This window comes from Drosophila simulans, chromosome 2R, assembly GCF_016746395.2.
Source record: "Drosophila simulans strain w501 chromosome 2R, Prin_Dsim_3.1, whole genome shotgun sequence".
NCBI classification, from domain to species: domain Eukaryota; kingdom Metazoa; phylum Arthropoda; class Insecta; order Diptera; family Drosophilidae; genus Drosophila; species Drosophila simulans.
The window spans coordinates 13,894,962-13,911,698 of NC_052521.2; the positions used below are offsets into that span (position 1 = coordinate 13,894,962).

Sequence of the window (16,737 nt, forward strand, 5' to 3'; positions counted from 1 at the left end):
TCCAAAAGATCATGATTGTAATAGTTGGCAGTTGGGATACTCTACCAGGTTGCTTCATTAGATTAAATAGTACCATTTAATATTAATTGTTAGGCTAAGTTCTTCAAGGCCAAATATTAAAAGTATATGTAATTTAGTAAATTTAATAGATTTAAGAAACACCCTTGTTATCGATGATTTTTAAGAGTATAACAAAGTTCATTCGGACTTCATATTGAGTTTGAAATCGGTTTTATTGCTCTAATTTATGGCAATATTTTTTTTTGCATTCGCCCATAGTGCTGATTACGATTTGTGAATTATGAAAACTGATTTCTGCTGTTTACTGTGAGTGTCATTAGCTTTGGGCCATGCGAACTTCGGCTTCTTGTGAAGCATCTGACTGCGAGTTTCGCATTCCATTTTGTAGTTCTTGCGTAGAATTACTGAAAAATAGTAGATAATTTCCACCACCGAGAGCATGCTCATGCCCACAAAAAGACTGAATGCGCTGCCCAGATTAGCTGGAAATTGACATTTATAATACAAATTGATAAAGGAGTATTTTGATCAACTTACACACCAAAGTAACCATATTGGAAAGCAAGTCACGTCGAAGTCGGCGATAGCTAAACGAATTGATAAGAACATGCAATACACCATCGTTTTTGGCTAAGCCCGAACTGAAATAAAAAGTTGCTAAGAAAAAGCTGCACCAGCATTTATTTAATTATATTTACTAGAACTTATCGGCTACCGGCATGTTCAGTTCCAGGGGAAAATTGGATATCTGTACGTTGTAATCAATGTGTTCACAGGTAAGCGGACAGTAGCACTGGGTACTTTTCTTCCTTGTAATTATATTAGCTAAAAGCAAGTTATTAAAATCGCTACATTTTGAGCAAATCAATAACCCACCAAAATTATCCACCAGACAGGGAATATCTCTAAATGTACAAATCCGATCGCTAGTGCGATTAAAGGCAAAAAAGTAGGTGTGACAACCGCAGAACTTGACCATATTTGTTACCCTGCAATTTAGCTCGCAGTTAGGGTATACGTAATCGGAAAAGTAACGCAAGGGAAACTCATTTTGAAAAACGCAATTTCTCTCCTCGATGGTTAAAGCTTTCACAGCAGAAGAGCAAAAGGTTTCTTGAGGTCTAACTGCAGCAAATGTCTCCGTGTTGAAGGCAATAAATTTAGCTGCAGAATGGGCACTGGGAAAGGCATCTGCTTCCTGGATCAATAACTTTACGCCATATGAATACGATTGCAATGGATCGTAGCTGTCGTCTTTATACCGCAAAACCACTGACAGTCCATATCTAAGTCCACCTATTGCTCGTTGGGCAGTAAAGTTCAAACTGTTTAAAGGGAAAACTTTGGAACTCTTTATATGATTAAGTTAGTTAATTACCCACCCTTTTTGTCTCAAATTAAATGAACAGCAATGGCCGAAAAACGTTTTGGATAGCTGAAAAATCTTGGAACAATCCATTATTTCACCATTAAACCTACAGCGATACAGGATTTCGTCACAATTCCAGCGTAAATGTTCTACAAATTCTGGAATTGTGAGATTATTCAGGAACAGAAGGGCTTCCATTTGCTCGATGTCCTCCGCCGAATAGCGTTCATCATCTAGCATAAAACCGTAGAAAATGTGAAGTTTGCGTAGAATGCCCCTTAAGGTGGCTCCTTGTGGAAGTCGCCTGGTGGAATAAATCAAGTGGCACATCCTTGTATAGTCCTGTAAATAATATCCACTTACATAGTGTTCAGAAAGGCCTCAGATTTTTGCATGTTGAAGAGTGCATCTGGACAAATTGTGACAGGTGGAAAGTAGAGTCTATTAACCGGCGTGTGATCACTTTCCACATTCATACGCGTCGGACTGCTGCGATAGTCCATGTAGAAGGTGTGCGCCATAACAACAGCACAAATGAACATCACCAGCGATATCAAGAGCCACACCAGATGCACAATCTTATTCGTATCCTCATCGCGGGTGTATTTCAATCCATGGATACTGCTGGTGGCACAGAAGTCACTCCAAGTGCGTCGCAGGGAGCCCACAAAGGGGGTTACTTTTAGATCCACTTGCTCCGGCTTCAGCTCCTCATGGTGACCCATTGTAACTGCTAACTAAATCCTTTTGCCTCGTTGCAGGCATTTAAGTACCTGATAGGGAGATGGCTTCACTTGATATCCTGACAACTGCTTATTATTTACGAATTAGCCATCAAGGGTAAAAGAGTAACCAACGTTGTTAAGAAAGCTTATTGTTGGCTTTAAGAGAATTCCACTACTTTAAGCAGCCAAAGATAAGTTTGGAAGCTTAATATATTCCCATTAATAAATACTTAGGTGTTTTTCTTTCTTAAACTAGTAGTTTTTAATGGTTTTCATACATTTGGTTGTTTGCTTAACAATGTTCGCTTGAGCGGATCATTTAATTTCAAAACAAATCAGTGAGAGAAGTAAACTCTTTCGCTATCACAATAAGATAAGAAAACTACACATTTGCAATGGTAGACCTCGATTTACCTAACTAAAGTTGACGTTTTGTGCTCGACTTGGTGTGGGTTCGGTTTCAGTTCCCAATTTATTTACAATTGGAAGATTAGTGTCTTTTTAGCGGTGTTCATGCAGATGTAGGAATAAATCAAAGGCTAACTATCAATATTAACAACTTTTGGCTTATCAAATAATTAGACTAAAACAAGGACTAAGCTACGCATATCGTATAGTGTACGGATTAATGGTTAATGACGCACGACTACGGCTAATACTACTTCCATTTGGAGTCCTAGGAACTCGAGATGGCCGCTGGTGCCGTGCTGCCGTTGCTCAGCCTTGCTGGGGAGGTGGTGACGGTCGTCTGGAGGGCCGGCTTTTGCTCATCGTCCTCCGGATTGTCCCAGTACTGACGCTCACCGGATCCGAAGATGTTGTAGAAGGTACCGCAGATGATGTACACAAAGGCAGCGATGAAGAACACGATCTGCCACTGACCCATCATGGGCTTAAAATAGAAATAAGTCGTTATAGTATCTGTTTTCCAACTCAAATGAATTTCCAAACTCACCTTGCTGGGATCAGAAATGAGGTGGCCCGCAGCAATGGGCGCCAAAAGACCGGCCAAATTGGCTGAGCAGTTCGTGATCGACATTAGGAAGCCGGCGAAACGCGGTGTGAGGTCCAAGTGGTTGATCTTGAAGCCGGAGTAGATGCCTCCATTAAGACCCACTCCGATGGTGAGGATGGCCAGGGTCAGTGCTCTGTCGCAGCCCGTGTAGGAGGCGGCGATCAGGGCGACTCCTGGTCCATACTGGCCAATACTGTTGATCAGCTTCCTGGTGGCCGTGTGCGAGAATCTCTTCGAGCTAATCATCCAATCGGCGACCACCGAGATGAACATGGAGAAGAGCCACATGGCCAGGTAGGGCAGGGAGCTGAGGAGACCGTTCGACTTCAGGGAGAAGCGGAGCACCTGCTTCATGTAGGTGGGCAGCTCGGTCATCAGAGTCTCATAGCCGTAGTTGTGACCCATGTGGGCGAAGAGAATGGCGTAGAAGGGCAGCGACTTGATGATGGCCTTGAAGGGAATGGGAGGGCTCTAAAAAGTAAGAATACAAAATTATATTTTCCGCCTAAAATTGTTAATTATTTCCAAATCCCACCTTAACAACATCAGTTCCCCAGAGGGAATCGTTAATGTACTTCTTCTCGCGCTCATCAATAGAGGGATGCGAAGAGGGATCCTCGTGCACGAAGATCAGGAAGGCGATGGACCAGACGGTTCCCACAACTCCAAACACATAGAAGATCGACGGCCAGCCGCCATCGAATCCGTATTCAGCCAGCAGGCCAGAAAGTGGCATCGAGATGATGGTTCCAAACTGAGCACCCGCATACACGGCGGCACCCATTCGTGATCTCTCGTTGGGTGGAATCCATTTGGCCAACATGGCGTGGGTGCAGGGCACGATGGGACCCTCACCCAGACCTTGGATGAAACGCACGGCGCACAAACCCCAAACACCTCCGCCGCGGGCAGCCACCGGAACCAGAAAGGCAAACACGGAGTTGATCAACATGCCGTAGCCGAGGAAGCGCATGGAACCGTACTTCTTGGCCAAGATGCCAAAGGGAATCTGGGTGATCACGTAGCCGTAGAAGAAGGACGACAGGATGTAGCCCTGCAGAGCTGAGCTCCAGGGAAATTCGCCATCCTGGGAGTCATCCTGAAATTTGGAATTGAGGAGAATTCATCAGCATAAATTGAGTTTTCTTTTTGTATAAAGTCAACTTACAATGGGAATATCCCGATCTCCGCACTCATCGTCGTACTCCTCTGCCTCTCCAGACTTGATGGCCGTGTGGTTCACCATGGCCACGATGGCCACCGACATGTTGGTGCGCATCACATAGGCATTGGCCATGCCCAGGAAAAGCATGAAGGTCACAAAGTACCGGGTGGCAAAGCATCCTAGAAAAAGCCAAGAAAATCGAGAGAATTAACAAAATATTCCTCTCAGTGAGTATGGCAAACTAAAATATTTCACTAAATCTGTAAATGCGTCAGAAAAAGCCAAAAGAAATAATTTATCTGCGCCCAGCGGATGTCTTGTCGACAACTATTAATGCTAGCTAACCAATTATATGTTTCGGAAATGCAGAAATAAGCCAAATATATCGCGGCTAAAAGCGAGATATGAAGATATAATCTTGTCTACGGTTTGCTCAGCTCCAAGGTTCGTTGCTCGGAGATAAGATTCTCGGATTCTAGGTTTGCTAAGTGAATCACAGAAGATATCGGGCCCTACAAATGTTTTTCTAGTTGCTTATTATTTTAAAAGTAATTACTTATCGCATTACAATAACTGAGAATCAACTGATTTCCTCTTAAATTTCACAATCAACTTTTGCAATTGAGAGTTCTACTCTCCTTATTTGATTTTATTGCCCAAGAGTCAATTTCGTGATCGCGTTTTATAACTACGACGAAAGCAATTGTTTACATTTGGCTCGGTGAGTGTCATTTGTCAAACGTGAATTGCCGCAATTCCAGCAATTTTCACGGCCACTTGGGACACGTGAGCTTACCTAGAATTCCTAATTTTGAGTACAGTCGCGCTTACTTTCTAGGATTTGCGAATGGGCTTGTGTGTATTTATGGTTTAATTAAGGGGTGACGCATAGAAAGTTCAAGGCTGTAAGCGATCTGAAATAGTTGAGCCAATTTACTTTCAAAACCAATGAACTTTGGCCACCTGTAGCCAATCGAAAAAAGTGAATGATAAGCAATTTGTGTTCAATAACCCGGTGGATTCATTGGAATTCAGTTGCCCATAACTAGCAAAATAAATTTGGAAATAAACAATCGCTCGAATCCGCAAATATGCTGATTCAAATTTGAATTTAAAAATATTGTTATTCGCTTGCTGTGTACTTTTGCTCACGCAGCACTAAATCGAACAGTCTGCTCGCTTTTCCCCCGATTTCCCCACATATTTCCACCAACGTCTCGTGTTGAACAATTGCCGAGTTTGCTTTCGTTGGCAGCTATCTGGCGATGAGGAGAAGCACGTGTATATCACGAGAAATGAGTCCAAGGGGAAGAAAACCGGTCTAAATAGCAAAATGATACCCCTAATATAACGCATACGCAGCGTGGTCGCAAAGGAAAGCGACGAAATGGTGGAGAAAACAACTATAGGCAACTAATTGGAAAAAGGACCAACTTGTGCTAGCTTATCCTTTTAGATTTCAGTCTTACTCTGCGGCTGTTGCTCCAGAGATTCATGGAGATTCCTTTGATTCCACACCAAAACATGGCCATCGCGATGCCGATGATTCAGACTACTGCGTCGGAAGGGCATAGTGTTCGATTGTGGCCTTAACTTAAGCAAATTATCTAAATTTTATCTAGCACACGTTTCACTCGAGTTCAAGACTTTTTGCGCACACGCTTAAACCATTTCATTGTCTATCTGTCGACTTGGCCGGCTGAAGACCGTAACATATCGCGCGCTGGGAAAACTCAAAGGGTTCGCTTGAGGAAAAACTGGCGACAATTTATCGCTGTGTTCTGCCACCGACGTTGAACGGTCAACTGAGTGGGTACTTTTTGCAACCGCCAGCTGCTTTCAGCTTTTTCCTACTGAGCGCCAACTGTTGCGCCGCCTTCATTTATAAACTGCGGCCACGGCTGTGGGTATATCGCATATGAGTGTATCTGCGGCTATTGGGTTCGGATTCGGATATAGAACGACTGAGGTGCGGTGCGGTGCGGTGCGATGCGGTGCGGTACTATACTGCGCCGGCGTCGCTCTCTCCGCCGCCGTTGGGTGATTACATCAGTTTTAGTGTTCAGATTTCGACTAATTAAGTGAGACGATGGAAAATTCTCCCCTTGCACCATGCATCATTTTCGGACCCGGCGATTGATGTCAATTGATAGAGTGAACTTTTCAGTCGCTGCTAAGTCAAAGAGATTGGTCGAACCACCTCTCGATATAGTATATATGTCTAATTATATCGGATGGACGTAAGCATGCCACACATTCACATCTCGTGACTTTCGGCACATGGAAGGCGAAGTACACGCGCTGTCTAAAATATGCACAGCTAAGTGATTATGGTAACATCGCGAGTATCCGCTGCGGACTTTGAAAAATTGCCAAATAATTTTGGTATCTTATATTGGAGGGGTGTTGTTGGGCTACTGGGCTTCATACTATCATTAAGATAATCGCTACCCTAACCATACCCAACAAACGAAAATGGGACAGACACATGTCTGTGTAGCTAGACTAGGGATGAAGTCATACAAATGCGTCGACACTAAGTGGAGGCGAACCCACTAGGTGCACACCATACATATATATTCTGAGTAGTTACTGGTCACGCCAAAATATATACCCTATTTCAATCGCTTTGACATGTTGTTGCTAACTTTGACATAATCCTAAAATGTGAACAAAACCCTTTGGAATTTTGTTCATTGTTTTGGATTAATAATCGCTGATAATCGCGAAGCGAAACCAAAGTTAAAACTGTACAAATAGCTACAGTCACGCTTGAATCGCACAAGTGATTGTTTATATATATGTGTGTTTATATATATGTGTGTGCCGCCGGCTGAGAAATACACGTGTTTGTCGCCTGCCTTCGCTCGCAAGTTCCAATTACCCAGACGATATGATCGCAACGACTTCTGAATGATCTACATATCGAAATTGGATATCGATTTGGATTTTAAAAACAAAATGTTATGAAGGCAAGCTCATTCGGTTATTTACGTGGATATGTGGAAATATATAAAATATTATTTTATTTAATTGGATCCTTTTTAGCTTTCATGGCTCCTTGACCACATCCAGATTTTCGCAAACCCCTGCTCTATAATATTTATTTCTTTTGTGTTAATTGCGGTTTGCCGCCATTGAGCGTGTCTGTCGAGCTCTCGTGACAATAAAGAGAAACCATTGACACTGTCTGTTTTGATGTGTACCATATTCTAATTATTTAAGTGTATGTAGGGTGTATTTTTGGCAAATCCCCTAATGGAATACTTTATGGCTAGGCTGCGGTACAGTTGTGCGCGGCCAAAGCAATTAAGTGATTTTTCATTTTGTCTGCCAACTATTCCCATTCGCTTCCGTCTTCCGAATGGAATGAAAGCAATTCATATTTATATTTATTAATTATTCATGGGTATTTAAAAGAGTTAACTATTTTACATACTCTCTACATGAAGTGTACAAGCTTTCATTACGTTTTCATTGCATGGTTTTGGGGGTGAGCTTTGCTGCGTAACGTCACGCAGTTACGTAAGCAACTTCAGTAACGACTTTTACTGGGATTTCAATGGAAGATCGGCTTTCTTCTCCCATTAAGTTGAAAATATACAATTGTATGAAAACATTCTGGGGAATTCTGGATGTACTTAAACCCCCGATATGCCACTGCGAGACAGAATAATAAAGTACAATTGGCATTAGCTTGGCTTTCAAGTCAATTTGAACATAAACAACGAGTGCTTGTCGTTTGAGAGTTCGTTCCTGGTATCGGGTATCTTGAAAGGTGCAAAAGAGTAGCGCAAATATTTGCGGCCATTAAAGAGGCAGCATTGTTTTCCAGAAGGTCGCAGTCAGTCGGAGATTATTTGCCCAACTTTATTAGATACTTTATCAGATTGTTCGAATTTAGCTAGTCACAACTGTGGCATTGGGTTAATCGTTCTGTAATTTCTATTTCGGTTTCCCCTTTTGCAGGTAGGTCAGTAGATAGCACTCTCTGAATGAATGTCTCGGCTATTTTCGTGGTAAGTGTAATCTATAAAAATAGTAACATGCACGCCAAGAGATGAGATGAGTAATTTGCATGCCACTCACTGTCGCAAGAAAAAAAAATAAAAAATTAGCTACTATTCCGCGAAAAAGTTGCTAAAGTCACGATCTTACAAAAGTAAGGAATTTCAACTGTCCAAATTGAAAAGTTTATAGTGTTTGCCATCTCACTTGCTCGCATTAAAATTTCAACCTACTTTGTAAAGCAATTTTTCAATTTAGCAAGCCGCACTGAGATGGGTCGCAAATCGGATTACGCCAGTGCCCCCCGAGACGTCAACGCCAACAATAAATACTATATAGTATGTTCTATATAGTAGATATATCCCATGGAAATATAGAACGGATATGGTGCTCCAGTCGAGCGCATCGCTTATTTCGTACTCTGCCTCCCTATTGTTAAATTACTGGGGTTTTTTTTTGAGCCACCCACCTCCACATACGATTCCAAACTGCGGGGGCGGTTCCTGGGAAATTGAATAGATAATGTATTCACTGTTCCATCCAATTAACCGATGGTATGTAGCAAGATGACAAAACCAGAGGGCCACCAATTCAAGTGTCAATATCAGGGCCAAAAGCCAAACAACTCGCTGAAAAAACTCGGCAATCTGCCAGACCGAAAATCGCCCCATTTTCGCAATTCTCGACACGAAAAGCTAACATTGCTCTGTAATCGCTAATGAAAGTAAAAAAAGTGAAAAGATCTCGTCGGAATCCCAAGGCGAGAATGCTTTTCCCCAACTAACCTTAACCGCGAATTTTGGGCTAGAGATTCGAGTTTTGACTTCTTGCCTTGCAGAGTTCATTTGCACAGTTATAAACACGTACTGTATTTGGAATTCGTTGCAAATTTATGGGTTTGTTTTTTCGGCCAGTTTGTTTTTGCCGGTAACCAGTTTTGGTTGGTTGAAACGGCGCTACTTGGCCACGAAAAAGGTAAAGCGGGAACTCAAACAAATTGTGTCAAGTGCCGAGCAGATGATGACTTCTGTGCAAGATTTAATAAGGAAGCATTTAAAGCGTAAACAAAACACTTGTTCTATTCGAAAATGGAGTTCTTGACCTAACTGATTAAACAAATAATACTTAGCTCAACTACAATATCTGTTGCAGAAGGAGTTTGGAAAGCTAGTTTGGGAAATACACAGGCAGTTGATAAATCAACATGACCCAAAACTGCTGAATTGATATAATTCCTGTTAATTCACATATAATACAAAAATATGATTGTTTGTCACAATAAATTTTCCCTTGCTAAGTTCAAATTAATTGTGAATTTGGCTCACGCATTTGCGACTTTTGTCACTAATGGATTTTATTTTTCTCCTCATTTTCGTTGCATAACAAATAACTTCCGTTTAGCGGCAACCTTCTCATCCATTTTCGGGCGGATTTCGCTTATTTAAATCAAGTGGAACCCCAGTGAAGCAATGAGAAGCCCATTCAATCGACTTGAAACGTACTTTCTGAGTTTAACGATTGCAAAATAGGCGGGCGAGAACGTGTGTTCGCGTTTTTTTGTTCAGGTTCTGTTCTGCTAATTTGCTTAGTATTTCGAGCAACTGATAAATATAAATTATATGGCTCAGCACTCGGCTGAGTGAATTGTCATTTGCAATAAATGGGGCAATTACCCGGCAACTGAAATCATAGACTGGGTGGTATGCATCATATGGAAAACAGCCGCAGCAAGTCATTTACTTGAAGAAAGGAAAGGTGAGACGTAAATGCATATAGATGGGATCACCGATCATTAGTGTGGGATCAGCATTAATTATGTGGTTTCTGAAGGTGCATTATTTCCTAACACGAGCTATTTCCTACTTTCAATATAAATCTAAGAAATGTTTTGTATACTTCTTTAAAAAATAGCAAAGAGCTAAAAATATATATTAAATTAAATATATTAAATATATAGTAAGAAATGTATCTTTACTGCATAGTATTTATTTATATATTAGTCTTTCTATTTATGATGTTTTTGTCATTTGCCCTATCAAAACCTTAATAATTGGCGAGCAAAGAACGCAATTGCAAATGCAATTTATCTCGGCCATAAGTGTAATGACAATTGTGATATATCACGGCTATAATTAGTAAATATGACACCTTTTCACTGTGCTATCTGGCGCACTCCCACACATTTCTCCTGTTTCATATGATGCCCTCTTGGGGAAACTTACCCAATGCCGGCTTCTCCAGATCCTTCTCCGTGCTCCCGCAAATCGCCTCCTTCGACGCTGACATCTTGAGAATTGTTTTATTGGGCGGGCTTTGTGGCTTTGTGGCTTTAAGGGCCTTTTGTTAAGGTTAAACACAGAGTGTTAAAACAAATTGATTACGACGCTGAACGACGTTTAAATATCACAATACTGCATGTACAATGCAGGAAAATAAACTTTGTCGGGTGTGTAATTGCATGTAAGTGTTTGCAGTTGAACTGTTGTGTGTGTGCAAGATGTCCGGGAATTTTCCCGTATTTGCTATTTGCACGACTATCTTATGCTATATCTTCAGCGACTTTCTTCTGGTTTCTTCGGATTTCTTCACTCGCGATCTGCTGCCGCCGGCAGCTTGAATTGTTCTGATTGACAGACAGCGGGTAGCGGACCTTTAAATAAGCCCCGATTCAGGTTCGGACCGTCTGCCGTCTGAGTTCTGCTATTTGCACGATTTATTCGCCGTTTTTGCCCGGCTTGTTGACACTCGGCTCTTCTCTTCGGGGCTACGGATGGGGGCGGGCGGACCCTTGGCGCTTCTCCAGCAGGTTCCTCACTCTTCCGGCGATCGGATAGCAGATAGCAGATAGCAGATCACTGATCACAGCTCGCAGATCGGCAGATCAAGTTGTTAATCTGAAAGCAGAGAGCGGTAAACAAATTAGTTTGATAAATTTAGCAGGCTATCGGCTTCAATTGGTTAGGCAAACGCTAAGTGTCGCCGAATGCGAAAAAGTCCACCGTCATTCCGTCGCGATTGGCATTTGATATCGAGATCTCACGAGTGCCGTCTCCCTACGCACGTTTTCCCAGTTAACAACGACCGGCGATCAAATATTTGACACCGTGATTTGACGAATACCTTATTGTATCTATCTATGCCCAGATCAGAGATCCGATCCAAGTGGGGTACAGTTTGCCAACCGATTTCTTAGCCAGTTCTGCGAACAGACCTTGGCTGCTTTTTTCATGTGTCGCATGTGCAAGGCTAGCTTAATATTTGCATTTATATCGCACACTCGCAATGTAATTAACCTTACGACTCTACTTATCTCGCTCGAAGCCTATCCACTCACATATTGACAATTTCGGCTCCCTGATGATGTAATGTGTTTGTTGATTTTACGCTTGTTGTTTCGGTTTCTTGGCAAAACTACCAGAAATCAAGACAATGTTTCCCTTTTCACGAAACTGGTTACGTTGTTTTGCGCGGCGAAATTCCAAGTATTTTGATCATAACAGGGCTTTGATTCTACATGTAGTTAAATTTAAAAAGCCGAACTTCATATAACAAATAACACAGTTGCGCACTCGAATGCCTTTTGTGTGAGCCGAATTTCAATTGTTGTTCGAATTGTTTGCACGTCAGAGCAGTCCCAAAAAAAACGTTTTTGGAAAGTTTCATAAGCTGTCTGGGCAACCTGTTGATTTGTTTGCGCAGATTTCTTAGAAATTAAGCCCACACAAAGCCTTAATTGGGCTGTTTTGAATGTCAAAGTCGGGCAAACAAAAAAGTGACTATAAACCATGTCAATTGGGCACCACACTAATCACAGTAGAAATTCTTTATTTCTTAGTAAATTTAAGATCGTGATATTAAATAAATGAATATAGATGTTATCACTTAGCTCGCTTTATTTAAATAGAATGGCTTCAAATATGCACATCCTATTTGCTTTACTACTTATACATTTTTATCACATTTAATATTCAATACATTGTCTTCCAAATGAGGCTATTTATATGCCTTAATTTATATATTTATAAGCCGGTGATTGGAAATGAAAACGTGATCTCTATGATTACTCAATAAGATCACCCAATAAAGTAGCGCAAATCTCGAGTTTCCTTTGCCGTATTTCTGTCTCAATTATTGATCAATTTAAACAATTAGCAATCTGTCATTTGGGTAAACATTTGGTCTACCAGGCTTAGGCGAAGTGATTTTGCATTTTCAGTCTGCTAAACAACCGCAGTTAGTCGGAATCAGTTGAAAGCGATGGTTGTGCTACTCCTAACTATTTTGTTCACCTCGATGTCATATAACTTAAATAAATTCAATCCGACAAATACTAGTTAAGTTGAATTTATGATAATTACAAAAAACCCCCTAAGGGTCTAGGGATCCCTAAAGTTCTATAAATAATGTAATAAATGAACATAGCAAGTTATTATGGCTAATTGTTGATTGCGCCGCAACTGTCAGTTGTCTGTAGTTTACAACTGCATTTGCCTGGCATTAAAAGTGCATTAGTAAATAATAGTAAAAACCCAAAAAATTTATGGAGGGCCACAAAACCATATTTAATGCACTGGAGGGGCCAACAAAAATTTATGAATCTAATCGCTATCGCTAACGCCTCTTAATCGGATTGAAGAGGTACTACCAATTCGCAGATTGTCGGAAATTTCGGCAAGATAAGTGGGCTGAAGGAGAGAAAGAAGCTGCCAAAGTTCGTTTCGGCCAATAGAATACTTGTGAATACTTCTGCCGCAAAAACCAATGATCATAAATTCCCAGTCTGATAGATTTATTGCCAAATATCCCTTCGATCTCTTCTCCGAATCCACCGAATAGGTTGCCATGAGGAGCGGCAGTTGTCGTAAATCAAATTCGCTTATCTAAGCGTTCCCGTTGAGTGGGGGACCTCTCATAGATTGCACGGCAATACGAACTCCGGACTCGAAACCAGATACTTCCTCTCGGCTAAAGAAAACACGTGCTAATTACACTTCATTCACCCTTTTTTCGGCTGACTGGGAGATGCCGCCATAAAGGAGGCCAAGACGTCTGATATCAGATTGCCTTAATTATGTCATAATTGGGCAGTATCGCTGGCTCATAAAGCAGCTTTCGTCACTTATACGAGGGATCCGTGACAAGGCAGTGGCAAATTTTCCACCCGTGCTTCAGTTTCTACGACCGTAGATTGGCATTTTAATGGGAATGGGCTTCTCTTAATTTATGTTAATGTCATACGCTAGTTGTGCCAATTGTTGGCAACATTTCCACACCATTTCCAGTTCGAAATCAATTTTCATTTTTCACTGGCAGCCCGCAGTGTTTGCATTCAGCTTTTCAAGTTCAAGTTCAGGCCCGAGATTCAACCTCAACTCACATTCGATGCGGCCGAGTGGCTGTACACTCAGCGAAATAGTATACTATGCTATTTTCGGGATAAAACTTGTCTATGTTAGGCTGAATAATTACTTAAGTCATCAAAGTAGTGTTATGCTTGCTGTCTACAATTTCAATTGAGATATTCAAAACTGTTGGCTAGAAAGTGCGTTAATCGATTAAGTGCCGTTTTGTAACAGTGTAGTGGCTATTATCAGATTCTTCACATTGTTTTCGCTACTCTCGAGCGATGGGAAACTGTTGGGATCCGTGGACTAGTGTGTCTCAAGGGTTATGTCTCTTGGCCAGGCTTATCTGCTTATCGGCGCGCATTTTCGCACTTGAGTTGGCCATTGAATTGGTATTGGGATTCGAAATGAAAGTAAATAGGTGTTGTAATCTCATTAATCACCTAACCACTTGTCTGCGTGGAAGTGAATGTTACGGTTACACAAAAAGCAATGCTTAATATGTGATCGTAAATCATTCGATTAAATCGAGTTCCTCGACAATAAAGAGCTGATCTCTTATTCTGTTTACTTAACTCGTATTCATTTGCCTTTGTTTAATTTTTTCGCGAAAACATATTTTTTTATTTTTGTGGATTTAATTGCAAGTGCGGTTTTAATCAGAAACTCACTCACCTCACACACACACGCGCAAACGAACAGAAGAAACAACTTTTCAAAAATACAAATCAGCTGTTTTGAGTTCTGCTCACTTGTAAAGGCTATTCGCACTCGTTCATTTCTTACAGTGATGCGAACTAACTGCAGATCAGCGATTTTGCGGACAAAAACAAAGGGGACGAAATGCGTGAAACTGACTGCACAACGGAATTCTATCAACTTAAAGTCTAGATTTACCACTCACATTCATGGACTGCCGTCGGAATTTGACCTGTTAGCTGAGTTTTCCACGCACTGGAAATCCAACCGATGGAAAGCTTTTCTCTGGAGTTTTTCACTCGCTCTTTTCGCCACGAGCGTTGGCACTGTAATGACTTACTACCTCGGCTAATTGAACGTTTTTATAATTCTGTTTCTGTTTCAGTTTCAGTTTTTTTTTCGCTCGCCGTGCGGCGCAGTCGACGAGGCAGCGACGTCGGCGCCAGAAAACACGAAGCGCTCGAATTTGATTCACCGGCCGAGCTTCGTTTGGCTGATAAATACCTATGCGCCAGGTGATAATGGCCCAATTGTGATAATAAAACAGCGCTACAAACCACTGGCAACTGGTAAACTGAAGCTGCCCTTCGAGGATCTCACTCCTTCTCGTTCACACAATCGATTCGGTTGTGAGTTAGGGAAAAGAGAGTGGAGCCCGCTCTATAGAGAGTATTCGCATATCGTGTGCCGCTCACGTGAGCACACTCGCACTTTCTGGCAAATTATTCTAAATTAATCTCTCGCCCGCATGAGAGACACATGGGCGATGGGCGAAAGAGACTTTACGATATTGACAAATTGACAAAGCCCCATAAGGAGATTTACGATGGGGGGATACTAAAGTTCCAGAATTGACGTCAGGTGGCGGCTATATGTAGGCTCAGGAGTCATAATCCAGTCTAACGTGTAGCAACCTTAACAATTTCGCACTTAAACGTTATTTCTACCAGACTACCAATATAGAGTTAGAAGTATCTCAGTTTCATATCGAAAATATTCACACAGGATAGCTGTACTAATTTTTATGACAATCGCATACAGTTCGCAGTGTACAAATGTTCCATAAACCGACTATGGTCAGCGATAAGACTAAGGCTGGTTCGTTTCTGTTCTTCAGGTAGCCAATATCAACTGATTTCGGGTCTATAAAACACAATCTTGACCAGCGGTAGTCAGGTCCGGTATATACTATATATATAGACCCGGCCAATGAATGGGCCATCCACCTAAACCGGGAATTTCGTGGTCACATGACTCCGGATTGTGGTTAGGCGGATTAGCCGAACAACCAACTCTGTATAACCTTTCAGAGATCTCTTATCACAGGTGCTATAAGTATGACAGCTTCGAGTGCGATACAATTGCCCATGCCAAATCATATTTAAGCGATCCGTTTCGGTTCGTATTGCCGGTATTATCTCGTAAATAATTGTATTTGAATCTTGAGATAGGACACAGCCCGTTTAGTGACGGAATTGGGCAATCGATGAAGATATATCAGCGCCTCATTTGATCTGCAAAATCTTTCGAGGCTCGTCGTTTGACGCAATTGATGCGGGCATGGATTTCATTTCTTTTTTTTACTTTTTGCCAAGATAACTATTAGTGTTTTGTGGCCTGCAAACAATTAGAGAATATATGGCACTTATTTCAGGTGCAAAACAAAGGTAAACGAATTTTTATTTGATTATTTGCAATTATCTTAGATGGGATTCCAAGTTATTTTCCACGAAATCAAAAGTTGAGTCACCCACTACATTGAAGAGATTGGAAATCAAGAAACATTTAAAATGAAACCAATTACCTTGCAATAATATCTTATCGGAATATAAGAGCAGACAATTTGGTAATACATAGACCAAAGTATATTTTAATGGAGCTATTTAATTAAAGTATTCAGTTTTTTTAATAAATAAATAAAAAGGTTGACATCATTTTTGAACAAGAGTGTATGTGTTTTGATAACATAAAGCCACAAATTAAATTAACTGGCAGAAGCAATTCTTTATTATTTTTATATTTATAAGGACGTTTAATCTGATGGCAAGTGCTTTAAGCTTTAAAAATATAGTTCTAATCACAATATTTATGGGCTTTATATATTTACATTTAAAATAAAATCCTTTAGTAATTAATTAATTTTGGATTAAGATTTATATTTTGTAGTATGTTTTTTTTTATATTTCGCTTACTTAGGTATTAGTAAGACTAGAAAGGCAATCAAGCACGCTCCTTGCCTCTGCCGAATGGCAAATATTTTGGTACCAACTGTAGTCTTTTTTAACTCAACCATATGCTCGAAAATATCTATTAAATTCCCCGAGTGGGCAAAAACGCGAAATAAATCAGAGTCAAGCTGAACGTTGGATGTCTCGATTAGAAGGTGTGCC

General features: G+C 40.9%; 2 protein-coding genes across 3 annotated transcripts; both read right to left on the minus strand.

Annotated features, from left to right (window-relative positions):
• Positions 1 to 226: 226 nt before the first annotated feature.
• Positions 227 to 2,273, minus strand: LOC6734801 (sodium channel protein Nach). The gene is given in 4 exon segments (XM_039292567.2): positions 227 to 503; positions 559 to 662; positions 720 to 1,694; positions 1,754 to 2,273. Coding segments are annotated over 4 exon segments (1,659 nt in total). The 5' UTR covers positions 2,116 to 2,273; the 3' UTR covers positions 227 to 285.
• Positions 2,274 to 2,352: 79 nt separating this feature from the next.
• LOC6734802 (putative inorganic phosphate cotransporter) lies at positions 2,353 to 14,729 on the minus strand. Of its 2 annotated transcripts, XM_016181797.3 has the most exons (6): positions 14,553 to 14,729; positions 10,526 to 11,197; positions 4,299 to 4,474; positions 3,666 to 4,229; positions 3,071 to 3,601; positions 2,353 to 3,007 (listed from the first exon to the last, which is right to left on the minus strand). In XM_016181797.3, exons 2-6 carry the CDS (start codon positions 10,587 to 10,589, stop codon positions 2,792 to 2,794), a joined length of 1,551 nt encoding a protein of 516 aa, XP_016028013.1. In that variant the 5' UTR covers positions 10,590 to 11,197; positions 14,553 to 14,729; the 3' UTR covers positions 2,353 to 2,791. The 2 variants fall into 2 exon arrangements, with proteins under 2 accessions (XP_016028013.1, XP_016028012.1); XM_016181796.3 differs by lacking the exons at positions 10,526 to 11,197; positions 14,553 to 14,729 and adding an exon at positions 5,765 to 6,149.
• Positions 14,730 to 16,737: the final 2,008 nt, after the last annotated feature.